The sequence below is a fragment of the Thermobia domestica genome, chromosome 17 (assembly GCF_964235325.1).
Source record: "Thermobia domestica chromosome 17, izTheDome1.hap1.1, whole genome shotgun sequence".
Taxonomy (NCBI): domain Eukaryota; kingdom Metazoa; phylum Arthropoda; class Insecta; order Zygentoma; family Lepismatidae; genus Thermobia; species Thermobia domestica.
In genome coordinates, this window is record NC_137470.1 from 128,914,187 (window position 1) to 128,929,186 (window position 15,000).

A 15,000-nucleotide genomic window follows, 5' to 3' on the forward strand; every position below is an offset into this window, starting at 1 on the left:
ATGCAAAACCACCTGAGCTGTTTACAGTGTATATTTTATATACGTATTTCGCGGCTATATTGGATACACGATGTGATCCATTTGTATTATTTTCCTCAACTACTAGTGATAATGGACCTTTACACCAAATTTCGTTTTTGTAGTACGAGTTGTTTGGTTCAGGATTTTGTTCGGGCATATTGGTTTTCAGATGTCGATATTTTGAAACATTAAATGCTTTTCGTACACGTCTGGTGATACTGTACTTCCATAGTACAATTCGTTTTCCAGAAACGGCTCGTTGACACATTGACATTTCGATCGGTCATATTGGGTTCAATACGTCAACATCTGTGAAATTTCAAACTAATAGATGTGTAGTGTTCACACATATACCAATCTGAAAATATTAAGTGAATCTGCCCATGGGAAGTGGATGAGAGTTTGCTTGCAAAATTCGATTGGCATGACCTTCGGTCGGTCATATTGGATTTATCCTTTGCTGTCGGCCCGGCATATTTCACCAGTATTCCTTCGTGGCCGTCCTCTATCTAAATATATGTGCAGTTTTTGGATCCCCGATTCTTTGGAGAGAAGCTTTACTTGTGAGAAAGTGTTTGCAACATTCTTCTTGGATAAGGATGGAATCGTACTCATATACTACCTGCCCAAGGGTCAGAGATTTAATGCAGAATCTCTACATTACTCACAAAACAAAGGAAAATTGAAAATACGACGCAGCGGAAAATGAAAAGAAGGAAATTTTGTTCCTTCAGGAGAATACACCTTTTCATCAAACACTGCAAGCACAAATGACATTGCATGATCTAGGATTTCAATGTCTAGATCATCCTCCTTATTCCCTAGATTTAGCTTTGTCTAACTATTACTGGTTTCGCAAACTCAAGTAACACTTGAAAGGATGCCATTTTAGATTTCATAAGGATGATGCTACGAAAAATGGTGCGAGGAAGTCTCCAGATTTTTATAACTGGTCTGCAAAAACTGGAGCACTGTACAAGGAAGTGTATTGAACCTCGGGAAAAGTATATAGAATAACTAAAGTATTACCACGTACGGATTTTCCAGCAGTTCCTCGTACATTTCTACTCAATAGGTAGTGGTAGACGTCACGTCAGTGTTTTGAAGCAAAGTAAATAAGGGAGGACTAATTACAAACTAAAGGTCGACACCCTGACAATACGTTTTATTAAGAGTAATCAATTTAATTCCATATGTTTATTTTTATTTGCAGTAAGGAAAAACACAACTCTTTTTATCTCCTTCATAAATTAACTTTAAGTGCTCGCAAATTAAGCTGTTATAAGCCCATTCTATGAATATTGAATGCCGAGAATAATGTTGCAGAAAAAAGTACAGAACCTTTAAATAAAACAAAATGTGTAACTGAAAACTTCAAACCTAGATCAATACACACGAGTTATTTAATGTATTTAATATAATTAACTGTTTTATCTTCCTTCTGTTTCTAACAGAAGTTCATCCAATGCGTAGAAAACAGGTCGAGTCGACCAACTCTATTTTTGTTATTTGCTAGGCACAATGAAAAGTTCTTTTTTCAGTTGAATCGGACCTACAATGTTACCTATTCTCGCTGTTGGAAACTAAAATCATAAGAAATAACAATAACTAAAATTTACCGGTAAAGACACTAAATTAGGAAACAGAAACATACGTGCATACCAGGGGCGGATCCAGGGGGACGATTGAGGTGATTGCCCCCCCCCTCCAGAAGAGGCAACTTTCTTATTTTATATATATAAATAAAACCAATCCCAGAGCTTGGAACTCTTAAAAGTAGCTCTAAGTAGCAGTATTACAATCCACCGCCCCCCAAAAGTCCGTCCTGGATCCGCCCCTGGTGCGTACCCAGACGCTCAAAGAAGAAAGCTTGAATACTAATTTGCCACGTAGTAAATGTATAGATAATATAATTTGACAATGAGATTGGTTATGATACTGATGTATAAAATATCCTATGTAGAATTTTCAGATCGTAGAAGTTTGGGGGAGCAGTCCGAGTCACAGTAAGGGGGGCAGCAGTAACCACTAGGGGGACGCTTGCCCTTCTTGACCCCCCTCTGGCGTCGTCACTGATGATGACTTTAAGAACCACTTTGTGTTTTTTGTCTCATTGAAATTTTTCTTGCAAGGCAGCATGTTGAGATGTCTTGTCTAGAACTTCGTAATATATTTATTGAAAAAGCAACACTTAATTAAATTGACAGTATATCTACTTATATCTATATCTATCTATCTATCTATCTATCTATCTATCTATCTATCTATCTATCTATCTATCTATCTATCTATCTATCTATCTATCTATCTATCTATCTATCTATCTATATTTATTTATTTATTTATTTATTTATTTAATGAAAGATACGCATTTATTAAAATGAAAGACATTCATTAAAAATGTATTTACTAAAATGTTAGGCACATATTAAAATGGCAAGTACGTTTTTGAATTTAAAACTGTAAACTCTAAATATATTCTCAAGAACTCCTCAGTTCCAAATACTAGTAAGAGTAAGTATAAACCTTGGAAAACAATTTACAATGTTCGCCTGTGAATAAATGACGAACAGTTACATGGTTCTTACCATCTTCCTCTGTGAGGCAGAAAACAGGGTCACTTAAGGCACCTTCTCCAGCCGCTGTGTAGGCCAACAATCGAACCGAATAATTAGTGTACTTCAGAAGACCATGCAGGTAAGTTTCAAGGCTAGAAGTCCTTTTTATTTCACTCTGTACTGAAATATATGTAGACAAGGAAACAATTATTTCATATGTTTCATTTTATTCTTGCATAGTGTGGTGCTAATGTTTGAACAAACAAAAATCTTGTATAGTATACCATTATTATTAGTACACATAGTCTCTTGAATAGCAGCGACGCACGTGGTAACATTTTCAGTTTTGTCCTTCAATTGAATTATCTAATAATAATAATAATAATAATAATAATAATAATAATAATAATAATAATAATAATAATAATAATAAACCTGTGTGAAGTTGGCCCGCAAAATCGAGATAAAATTTAAAACTCTATATAGAACGATTGACCATCGTTTGCCCATGTTTGCCCACCCAAAATTTTTGTTTGCCCACAAACAGAACCTAAGTTATACGTAAAAAACAATTTTAGGGCCAACTTCACACTGGCACAACAAAGTGTGAAAATAAAATATTGCAACATGCAAATCGATTGCCCATCGTTTGCCCATGTTTGCCCACCGAAAATTTTTGTTTGCCCACAAACAGAACCTAAGTTATACGTAAAAAAAAACAATTTTAGGGCCAACTTCACACTGGCACAACAAAGTGTGAAAATAAAATATTGCAACATGCAAATCGATTGCCCATCGTTTGCCCATGTTTGCCCAACAAAAAGTTTTGTTTGCCCACAAATAGAACCTAAGTTAAACGTAAAAAAATTTTAGGGCCAACTTCATACTGGCACAACAAAATGTGAAAATAAAATAAAACAACATGCAAATCTATTGCCCATCGTTTGCCCATGTTTGCCCAACAAATTTTTTTGTTTGCTCACAAACAAACAAAAAGTTATAAACAAAAACATTTTTACACCTAATAAACTTTACAAGCAAAATAAAAGATTTGTAAATATTTATATTGTTTCTACATTTGGGTACTTTACAATATTAATTGATCATATTTCTCTATCAAAACCAACTATTTTGCGCTACATAAACGGAAAATTATGGAACGGACTATGCATCCAACAGTAACAATGACACAATCATATTACTACATTTGTAGTATGCAAATTGTAATATTGCGGAATCTAACTTTTTTCTATATTTATAAATTCAACAACTATCATTAAACAAAATTAAAAAAAAAAGCTGAGTGAACAAAATCATTTGTGGACAAACTAAGGCAATCGTTGGGCAGTCAAACAGGGACAAACATAGGGCAAGCAATATTTGTGATTAGAAACATAGCCCACTTGAATTATCACATTTAGTCTTAAAAACGTACGAAATTAGGTTCCAGCTTCTTTTCTATCATTCGGCAAGCAAAAACTAATGCTGGGCAAACGAAATCAAGTGCTGGGCAAACAAGGGAAAACATAGGGCAATCAATATTTGCGATTAGAAACATAGACCGCTTAAATTATCACATGTAGTCTCAAAAACGTACGAAATTAGGCTCCAGCTTCTTTTCTATCATTGGGCAAACAAAAACTAATGCTGGGCAAACGAAATCAAGTGCTAGACAAACAAGGGCAAACATAGGGCAACCAATATTTGTGATTAGAAACATAGCCCGCTTGAATTATAACATGTAGTCTCAGAACGTACGAAATTAGCTTCCAGCTTCTTTTCTATCGTTGGGCAAACAAAAACTAATGCTGGGCAAACGAAATCAAGTGCTGGGCAAACAAGGGCAAACATACGGCAATCAATATTTGTGATTAGAAACATAGCCCGCTTGAATTATCACATGTAGTCTCAAAAACGTACCAAATTGGGATCCAGCTTCTTTTATATCGTTGGGCAAACAAAAAATAATGCTGGGCAAACGAAAACAAGTGCTGGGCAAAAAAGAGCAAACATTGGACAATCAATATTCGTGATTAGAAACATAGCCTGCTTAAGTATGAAAAACGTAGTCTTGAAAACGTACGATTTAAAGCTTTCCTATCGCTGGGAAAACAAAAACTAATGTTGGGCAAACGAAATCAAGTGCTGTGCAAACAAGGGCAAACATAGGGCAATCAATATTTGTGATTAGAAACATGGAACGATTGAAGTATCACATGTAGTCTCAAAAACGTACGAAATTAGGATCGAGCTTCTTTTCTATCGTTCGGCAAACAAAATCCTTCGCTGGGCAAACGAAATCATGTGCTGGGCAAATAACTGCAATCAATATTTGTGATTAGAAACATAGCCCGCTTAAGTCTCAAAAACGTAGTCTCGAAAATATAAGATTTAAAGCTTTTCCATTGCTGGGAAAAGAGAAACTAATGTTGGGCAAACGAAATCAAGTGCTGGGAAAACAAGAGCAAACATACGACAATCAATATTTGTGATTAGAAACATAGGCCGCTTGAATTATCACATTTAGTCTCAAAAACGTACGAAATTAGGTTCGAGCTTCTTTTCTATCGTTGGGAAAACAAAAACTAATGATGGGCAAACGAAATCAAGTGCTGGGCAAACAAGGGCAAACATAGGGCAATCAGTAATTTTGATTAGAAACATAGCCTGCTTAAGTCTCAAAAACGTAGTCTCGAAAACGTACGACTTAGAGCTTTTCTATCGCTGGGAAAACAAAAACTAATGTTGGGCAAACGAAATCAAGTGCTGTGCAAACAAGGGCAAATATAGGACAATCAATATTTGTGATTAGAAACATAGAACGATTGAATTATCACATTTAGTCTCAAAAACTTACGAAATTAGGTTCCAGCTTCTTTTCTATCGTTGGCCAAACAAAAACTAATGCTGGGAAAACGAAATCAAGTGCCGGGCAAACAAGGGCAAACAATATTTGTTATTAGAAACATGACCAGCTTAAGTCTCAAAAACGTAGTCTCGAATATGTACGATTTAAAGCTTTTCTATTGCTGGGAAAACAAAAACTAATGTTGGGAAAACGAAGTCAAATGTTGGGCAAACAAGGGCAAACATAGTGTTACCAATATTTGTGATTAGAAACATAGCCGGGTTGAACTATCACATGTAGTCTCAGAAACGTTCGAAATTAAGTTCCAGCTTCTTTTCTATCGTTGGTCAAACAAAAAATAATGCTGGGCAAACGAAATCAAATGCTGGAAAAACAAGGGCAAACATAGTGCTATCATCATTTGTGATTATATAGCCCGCTTAAATTATCATATGTAGTCTCAAAAACGTACGAAATTGGGTTCCAGCTTATTTTCTATCATTGGGCAAACCAACACTAATGCTGGGTAGGCGAAATCAAGTGCTGGGCAAACATAGGACAATCACTATTTGTGATTAGAAACATAGCCCGCTTAAGTCTCAAAAACGTAGAAAATTACGTTCCAGTTTCTTTTCTAACGTTGGGCAAGCAAAAACTGATGCTGGGCAAACGAAACCAAGTCTTGGGCAAACAAAAGCAAACATAGTGCTATCAATATTTGTGCTTAGGAACATAGCCCGCTTGAATTATCACATGTAGTCTCAAGAACGTACGAAATTAGGTTCCAGCTTCTTTTCTATCGTTGGGCAAAAAAAACTAATGCTGGGCAAACAAAATCAAGTGCTGGGCAGACAAGGGCAAAAATAGGGCAATCAATATTTGTGATTAGAAACATAGTCCGCTTAAATTTTCACACGTAGTTTCAAAAACGTACGAAATTAGGTTCCAAAAAATATTGATTGTCCTATGTTTGCCCTTGTTTCCCAGCACTTGGTTTCGTTTGCCCAGCATTAGTCTTTGTTTAACCAACGATAGAAAAGAAGCTCGAACCTAATTTGATACGTTTTTGAGACTAAATGTCATAATTCAAGCGGGCTATGTTTCCAATCACAAATATTGATTGCCTCATGTTTGCCCTTGTTTGCCTAGCAATTGATTTCGTTTGCCCAGCATTAGTTTTTTTTGCCCAGCGGTAGGAAAGAAGCTCGGACCTAATTTCGTACATTTTTGAGGTTAAATGTGATAATTCAAGTGGGCTATGTTTCCAATCACAAATATTGATTGCCTTATGTTTGCTCTTGTTTGCCCAGTACTTGATTTCGTTTGCCCAACATTAGTTTTTGTTTTCCGAGCGATAGAAAAGCTTTAAATCCTACGTTTTCGAGACTACGTTTTTTGGACTTAAGCTGGCTATGTTTCTAATCACAAATATTGATTACCCTATGTTTGCCCTTGTATGCCCAGCACTTGATTTCGTTTGCCCAGCAATAGGTTTTGTTTGCCCAACGATAGAATAGAAGCTCGAACATAATTTTGTACGTTTTTGACACTAAGTGTCATAATTCCAGCGGGCTATGTTTCTAGTCACAAATATTAATTGCCCTATGTTTGCCCTTCTTTGCCCAGCACTTGATTTCGTTTGCCCAACATTAGTTTTTGTTTTCCCAAGCGATAGAAAAGCTTTAAATCGTACGTTTTCCAGACTACATGTGATAATTTAAGCGGGCTATGTTTCTAATCACAAATATTGATTGCCGTATGTTTGCCCTTGTTTCCCCAGCGCTTAATTTAGTTTGAGCAGCATATGTTTTTGTTTGTCCAACGATAGAAAAGAAGATGGAACCAAATTTGGTACGTTTTTGAGACTACATGTGATAATTCAAACGGGCTATGTTTCTAATCACTAACATTGATTGCCCTACGTTTGCTTTTGTTTGCCCAGCACTTGATTTCGTTTGCCCATCATTAGTTTTTTTTCCAGGGATAGAATAGAAGTTTGAACATAAATTGGTACGTTTTTGAGACAAAATTTGATAATTCAAGCTTGCTATGTTTCTAATAACAAATATTGATTGCCCTATTTTTGCCCTTGTTTGCCCAGTACTTGATTTCGTTTGCCCAACATTAGTTTTTGTTTTCCCAGCGATAGAAAAGCTTTAAATCCTACATTTTCGAGACTACGTTTTTGAGACTTAAGCGGGCTATGTTTCTAATCACAAATATTGATTGCTCTATGTTTGCCCTTGTTTGCCCAGCACTTGATTTCGTTTGCTCAGCATTAGTTTTTGCTTGCCCAACGATAGAAAAGAAGCTGGATCCTAATTTCGTACGTTTTTGAGACTACATGTGATAATTCAAGCGGCCTATGTTACTAATCACAAATATTGATTGCCGTATGTTTTCCCTTTTTGCCCAGCACTTGATTTCGTTTGCTCAGAATTAGTTTTTGCTTGCCCAACGATAGAAAAGAAGCTGGAGCCTAATTTCGTACGTTTTTGAGACTACATGTGATAATTCAAGAGGCCTATGTTTCTAATCACAAATATTGATTGCCGTATGTTTTCCCTTTTTGCCCAGCACTTGATTTCGTTTGCCCAGCATTAGTTTTTGTTTGCCCAATGATAGAAAAGAAGCTGGAACCTAATTTCGTACGTTTTTGAGACTACATGTGATAATTCAAGTGGGCTATGTTTCTAATCACAAATATTGCTTGCCCTATGTTTGCCCCTGTTTGACTGCCCAACGATTGCCTTAGTTTGTCCACAAATGATTTTGTTTACTCAGCAAATCTTTTTGTTTGTTTAATGATAGTTGTTGTATTTATAAATATAGGAAAAAGTTAGATTCCGCAATATTACAATTTGCATACTACAAATGTAGTAATATGATTGTGTCATTGTTACTATTGGATGCATAGTCCGTTCCATAATTTTCCGTTTATGTAGCGCAAAATAGTTGGTTTTGATAGAGAAATATGAGCAATTAATATTGTAAAGTACCCAAATGTAGAAACAATATAAATATTTACAAATCTTTTAGTTTGCTTGTAAAGTTTATTAGGTGTAAAAATGTTTTTGTTTATAACTTTTTGTTTGTTTGTGAGCAAACAAAAAATTTTGTTGGGCAAACGATGGGCAATGGATTTGCATGTTGTTATATTTTTTTTCACACTTCGTTGTGCCTGGATGAAGTTGGCCCTAAAATTGTTTTTTACGTTTAACTTAGGTTCTGTTTGTGGGCAAACATGGGCAAACGATGGGCAATCGTTCTATATAGAGTTTTAAGTGTTATCTCGATTTTTCGGGCCAACTTCCAACACCTTAATAATAATAATAATAATAATAATAATAATAATAATAATAATAATAATAATAATAATAATAATAATTATTATTATTATTATTATTATTATTATTATTATTATTAACTTTCAAGGATTTATATTAGCTTTCGTCTTTCATATCATTTTACAAATGTATATATTGAATGTTGCCAATGAATCTCATCTAATCTTAACCGAACTAGGCATGCTGCTGGATTTGAGTTGAGTCGATTTTATTTTTTTCCCGTTCGGCAGCAAGGCTATATGAGACGTGGACCTACTGATTAACATGGAATCCGAACCACATGAGTTACATCTGTGGAGTTACATCTGTCTATGTTTAAACATACAATTTCATTTAAAACGTTTTTATGAATGCGATTAACACTTTATTTTAACAGTATATCCTTTCATACATTGTTCTTAGTTTTAATTTCCGTAACTCAGTTGATTTTTTTTTAAAGTTAATCACAAGGAGAGTACATGTCATTCGAAATCCACATAACTATCCTAGCTTTATGAAATTTGGCATAACCATAGACACTTGGTTCTTTAGTGTGCATTTGAAACATTTTATTCTGCAAGGTTTGGGCTTCTGAGTTATGGGCTTTTAAGTTTGGACATTGTCATATTTTCGAAAAAAAATATAATTGCTATTCAGAACAAACAAGATGACACAAGAAACAACTGTTAAATGTTAATCTGAGATATAATTACACAAATGAGGCATGTGCTTATAAGAAAGACTGCTAAAATCAATGAGGGGCGATTATTTCAACATTCGCGTACAATCATTACTAGTTTTCGTATTACTTAGCAGATTGTGTAAAAGTGAAATGAAATCTCTGAGTTTTACGTCCCACGGTTATGCCGGTTAGGCTAAAGAAGACGGTGATAATGAGTAATGAATGAAATGGTGGAATGAAGAAAGTGGGAGGAAACGGGAGAACCCCGAGAAAACGCGGAGGCTGGGATCGAACCCGGGACCCCAAGCACCAGAGGTGAACGCTCTACCACTGAGCCACCGCGGCCCCATTGTGTAAAAGTGTTTTGATATCAACATATAATTATATCTTTATGCTGACAATATAATTTGTTATTTTAGCAGCACAATTTCAATTTTCTTTTAAATATAACGAAAAGGACTGAATTGAATGTAATTACTATATTGACTGCAGCCAGCGTCAGAAAGAATTTTTTTTTATTGTGCCGATAAGAGAGTAGTTGCTAGTAAAATTATCTCAGGTCCGAATATGTTAATTTTAGCCGCTTTCTCTGACAGTCTATGGTACCCTGGGACAACAGAACTCTATTATCCACTCTTTGTAAACGATCTATCGATTATGGGGAGAGATTCTGTAGTTGCGTAGCTTTAGTTGGTAATCTTTGGAAATTTCTTGTAGGAAAATGATTACCATTCTTACCTTTCTTTATAGAAATCAGAGTTTGATTCCCTCTTGAAGTATACAAATTTCAAATATCACACTTTACTGTAGATTAACCTCTTATATAACCTTGCTGTTGAAGAGTGATTTGTAATTCCAAATAAATGACTACTTTCCAATCCACATAAAATATCAATTTAATTAAATGTAGTTGCTGCACTAGAAATCTCGAGTAGGTTTGTGAAGGAAAGTACCTAATAAATGGTAAAAAAAAAGAAAAAAAAAGATTTAGCTGGAAGGAATCAATATTCTTCCGCGCCGGTATATATAAAGCGTTACATCATATCACCACTGGTTTCAAATGAAATTGGCTGCGTACCTGGTGGTAACTCATGATTTTGTGAGTTTTGGGGTACAAAGTCCCAACTTTAAATTTAATTATTCTCAAAATCAAGTTTTTGGGGGGATATTGATTACTATAAACATATTACACACCCATATGAGGAATTATCTTTGCACCACAATTTTGTCTGTAATATACAATGTAACTGCGCTTTGCGGTTACTACAAACTTAGACCAGAAACCATCATACTATACGTTTTGAAGTAATTAATTTCTATTGATACGGTATAATATTAGAGCTATAGAAGGCAATAATAATAGTGTTGTAAAACATAAAGAATAAAATAAATTACTAAAAAGTCACCCTTATTTGTGTCCATTGGACGATAAATCACTTTATATCCTTGCAACACACCACCATGTTTGTCCGCCGGTGGAGGAGACCATGATACTCTCAAACTTTGCGATGATAATGGGGAACAAGTCACAGACTGGGGAGCTTCTTCAGGCACTAGAAGAAAATATAGAATATAAGTGGAATTTCAACAAAAGAAATGAACACAATTGAACACAACTGAACAAGCCTGTCGACGCTAATGAACAGAAAACACGAACATAGTTGACTCCAAGAGTAAACTTCTGTCTCGCTTCACAATTAATTTTATGAGATGCTACCCTTTATATTTCCTATTGCTGCCAATATAAAATTGCATTTGTGTTACTTTTCAACTGTATTCTATTCACATCTGGTATTATTCCTGACGAAATTATTGGAAGAAAATAAAATAAGAAAATATAGTTTATAGAAATGTATGTCGATAATTCCAACGTTTCAGTTACTAGCTGCTAGAAACATTATATGCATATTTATTTTGATGTTTCTATCGGAGAAAGTGTTAATTACTTGGAAACTAATGTGTGTTCTACTTAAGTATTAATATTTTAGAACTTGTTTTACTTGAACAATGACTTTTATGAATGAACTAGGAAATGATGTGCGTATACATACATACATATATATATATATATATATATATATATATATATATATATATATATATATATATATATATATATATATATATAATCCCATAATGATGGGTCGCGTTTTAAATACAGATATCTGGAGTTGAAATCGTAAGTTTTAATATAAACTGTGGTACGTAATGTGACATACAGGAGTTTTGGACGCTACGTAGAGGTTTGAAAATCACGTCCTTAAGTGAGTACTATTACAAGTAGAACATTGTTGGAATCGGTCTTTAAGCTGCAGAATGGTACGGTGGAGCGTATCAACTAAAGTGGCTGCAATTTTCCTTCTGATTTCTTCCTTTAGTGCATCAATTTTTCGTAGCTTGTTGGCGTATACTCTCTCCCTCACGTAACCGCAAAGGAAGTAATTTACTAGTGATAGGTTTGGTGATCCTGCTGGCCAATTGATGTAACCAAATCGTGAAATGAGGCGCCTGGAATGTGTTTGCGGAGAGTTGTCACAAGTTATCGTGCTGTGTGATAGATAGCGCGGTCCTGTTGCATCCACGTTTCTGACAGACCACGATGTTCTACCTCAGAAGTATGTATTGAGCATGTGATTGTAGCGTTTGTCATTAACGGTAACGGCAGAGTCATGTCTATTCTCGAAAAAGTACGGACCGATGGCACATGCATGAGTTACGCCACACTAAACGGGAACTTTGACATCCTATAAAGTTTTTTGTGCATTTTGGAAGGTTTTCTTGACCTCAAAACCTAGGTTTGCTTATTAAGGTGACCAGATAAGTGAAAATGGCTTACTTGACAAGATTATGTGGTCGAGAGAGGTTTCTTCCTCGTTGCAATTATCCGAGAGCGTATCACACAACGTTTTCTAACTTAGTATATCTCGCAGGAGTAATTAATTTGCTACCTGTATCTTATAGGATATAGGTGGAAATCGTGTTTCATAATCCTGTAGACGCAACTACGGGAAACAATCACTTCCTGGGACTATCCTGGGCTAGACGTATTTGGACTCCGATTCATGCCATTTAAAACACGTTAAATTTGTCTTGGAAACGAGACTGTCGGGGCGATCGAGGGACTTTTTTTTTGCTGGTATTTTCTGTTTTTCGAAAGTTTCTTACAACAAGGAGGACCACTTTCTGGGATGGTGCAATGTATTTACTGAAGTGTTGTCTGAATTTCGTTTGTACTGTGATAATGGTGTTTTGATTAGCAAAGTACGCCTCTAAAACGTAGGCAGTTGTTCTTGAAGTCTACAACACCATCAAGAACTAGACAGCTGCAGCAAATAATGACAAAATAAACTGACATGTATTAGCTTTCAAGAACAGTAACATAGAAGTATGTAGTATCTCAACCATCTTTACAAATTACAAATAAAGTGTGTCCCATCATTATGGTACACCCGATCTACATAGAGTGAGTTTAAGGTTCTACGATTATGCACTAATGTTATGGAAGGCGACGATGGTGAGATGGATGATAATGGTGGAATGAAGTCAGTGGAAGAAACGAGAGAATCTTGAGAAAACTCACGCATGTGGTTTTTGTCCACTATAAAGTTTACTTAGCGCCGGTTGACATTGAGCTAGGGATCCCGTGTACCTGAGGGTAACGCTGTACCATCTTGAATTTGTTTTTATTGCAAAACTTAATTAAATTACAAAAAAATGAAGCTAGAAGTTAGGAAACCTCATGGCTAATAGTAGAAGCATAATTATGCCATTTGTTGCAGGACAGTAATGATCAATGACTCACATTGGAGACATGATATATCGTATGTCCAGGCACAACGCCTTTCAACTGATGGTGTATGCAGTTTTTGTTGGGTGCGTTGAAGGATATGAAAGTATGTACTAATGTCTAGCAAAAGGAGATAACGGTGGGCCTTCATGATCGTACCTACAGTCAAATACAGGACTGTGTTAAGTTTTGTGGGGAGTTACTAATGAAAACGAGAGAAAATAATAATCTCGACAAAAAAGGCGGGCGGGTTGTGACACACACATCCCAGAATCAGTAAAAAATGATATTAGTATATTTTCGCATTTTTTTACTTTTGTATTCACCTAGGTAATTAAATTTTTAACTCATTTATTTCATTTTTTTATAAATTTAGTTTTTCTTGCAATTTTGCTTCCTTGGGCTACATTCATTTACTTTTATTTAATTGTACACCTTGTTTATGTATTGCTTCCAGTAGTGCCTCGAATCGCGTAGCTGTAGACGTTGCGAAAACAAAATATCAAAAGTTAAAACTGCTCACAAAACCACACACTAATAATGTTAAATGCACTACGTGAAAAAAACATCTAATGCAATAATCATTTATTATTATGTTATTACATGAATCACTAGTGGTTGTGAAATGCACCAATTTATACTGGTATAGGCCTAAGATTGACTTATGTCCCTGAGAGAAAACGCCATTTTTAATGGTATAAAATTAACCACTTATACGTCCCTGCGAAGGGCATGCCAATTTATAAAAGTATAGGTTTAATTGCTGAATTATTGGGTTTTTGAACCTAAATAGAAAAACGTAAGCTATACCATTATTTAGTGTTTGGTACGCTATGCAGGACCACAAAAGTTATTTATTGGCAATTACCGGTGAACCCTAATAAAAAGTTATTGACAACTTATAGAAAAAGAAGGAAAGGGGGAACAGTATATAAACTAACGCCAGTAATAATTTGGTTTGAATTTGATTATGTCTTTACATAGCTTTGGGAAACCGTAACATTAGGTTAGAGGCCTGACAGAAAATACGCACTAGCGTAATGTGAAGTACGTATGATATATCATAATTTAATATTAACACTTACAACATTTACAATTAAAATTACATTATTACTTTGGGTTTTTGTTTAGAAAAGTATTTTTACATATCATATATATATATATATATATATATATATATATATATATATAGTACTTGTACCGTTTATGGCCCGGGTCCCTAATATGGTTCACCCACCATATCTCTGCAGATTTACGTTGGTGCTACTAGATGACAATATAAACTATGCCCTCTAAACCGCGCAAATATTTTTACGCTTGTCACGAGGACATAGTTTATATTGTCATCTAGTTGCACCAACGTAAATCTGCAGAGACATTGTCTGTGGGCCATATTAGGGACCCGGGCCATAATCGGTGAAAGCACAATATATATATATATATATATATATATATATATATATATATATATATATATATATATATTCCCAGAAAATACAAATTCACACTGCTTCATGTTATTTTTATAAAACAAAAGAATAGCCCCTGAAGAAAATCGGAACACGTACGGAACAGAACGCGGAAAAGTTTTCCAAGCACAACGTAACACACATGCGATTTTTTTACAAGTAAATAAATACGTTTGCCTTCTTCCCTCTAGCACTTTTGATGTTTTAACAACATTATTGTTTTTCGTATCGTTGTTTCTTGGTATAACTCGGCTTGTTTCTTTTTTGGTTGTTTCTCTTGCCTTCTTGCACACAGATGAAGAAGTGATA

The 15,000-nt window shown here is 35.0% G+C and overlaps 1 protein-coding gene across 3 annotated transcripts in view; it reads right to left on the reverse strand.

Annotated features, from left to right (window-relative positions):
- Nucleotides 1–15,000, reverse strand: part of LOC145674331 (cell adhesion molecule Dscam1-like) — a 1,494,831-nt gene that overhangs the window by 85,536 nt on the left and 1,394,295 nt on the right. For all 3 annotated transcript variants that reach the window (XM_081744257.1, XM_081744259.1, XM_081744258.1), the window contains exons 22-23: nucleotides 10,842–10,988; nucleotides 2,610–2,759 (exon numbers count right to left, since the gene is read on the reverse strand). In XM_081744257.1, the coding sequence (XP_081600383.1) occupies nucleotides 2,610–2,759; nucleotides 10,842–10,988 (297 nt within the window). The remainder of the gene's footprint in view (nucleotides 1–2,609; nucleotides 2,760–10,841; nucleotides 10,989–15,000) is intronic.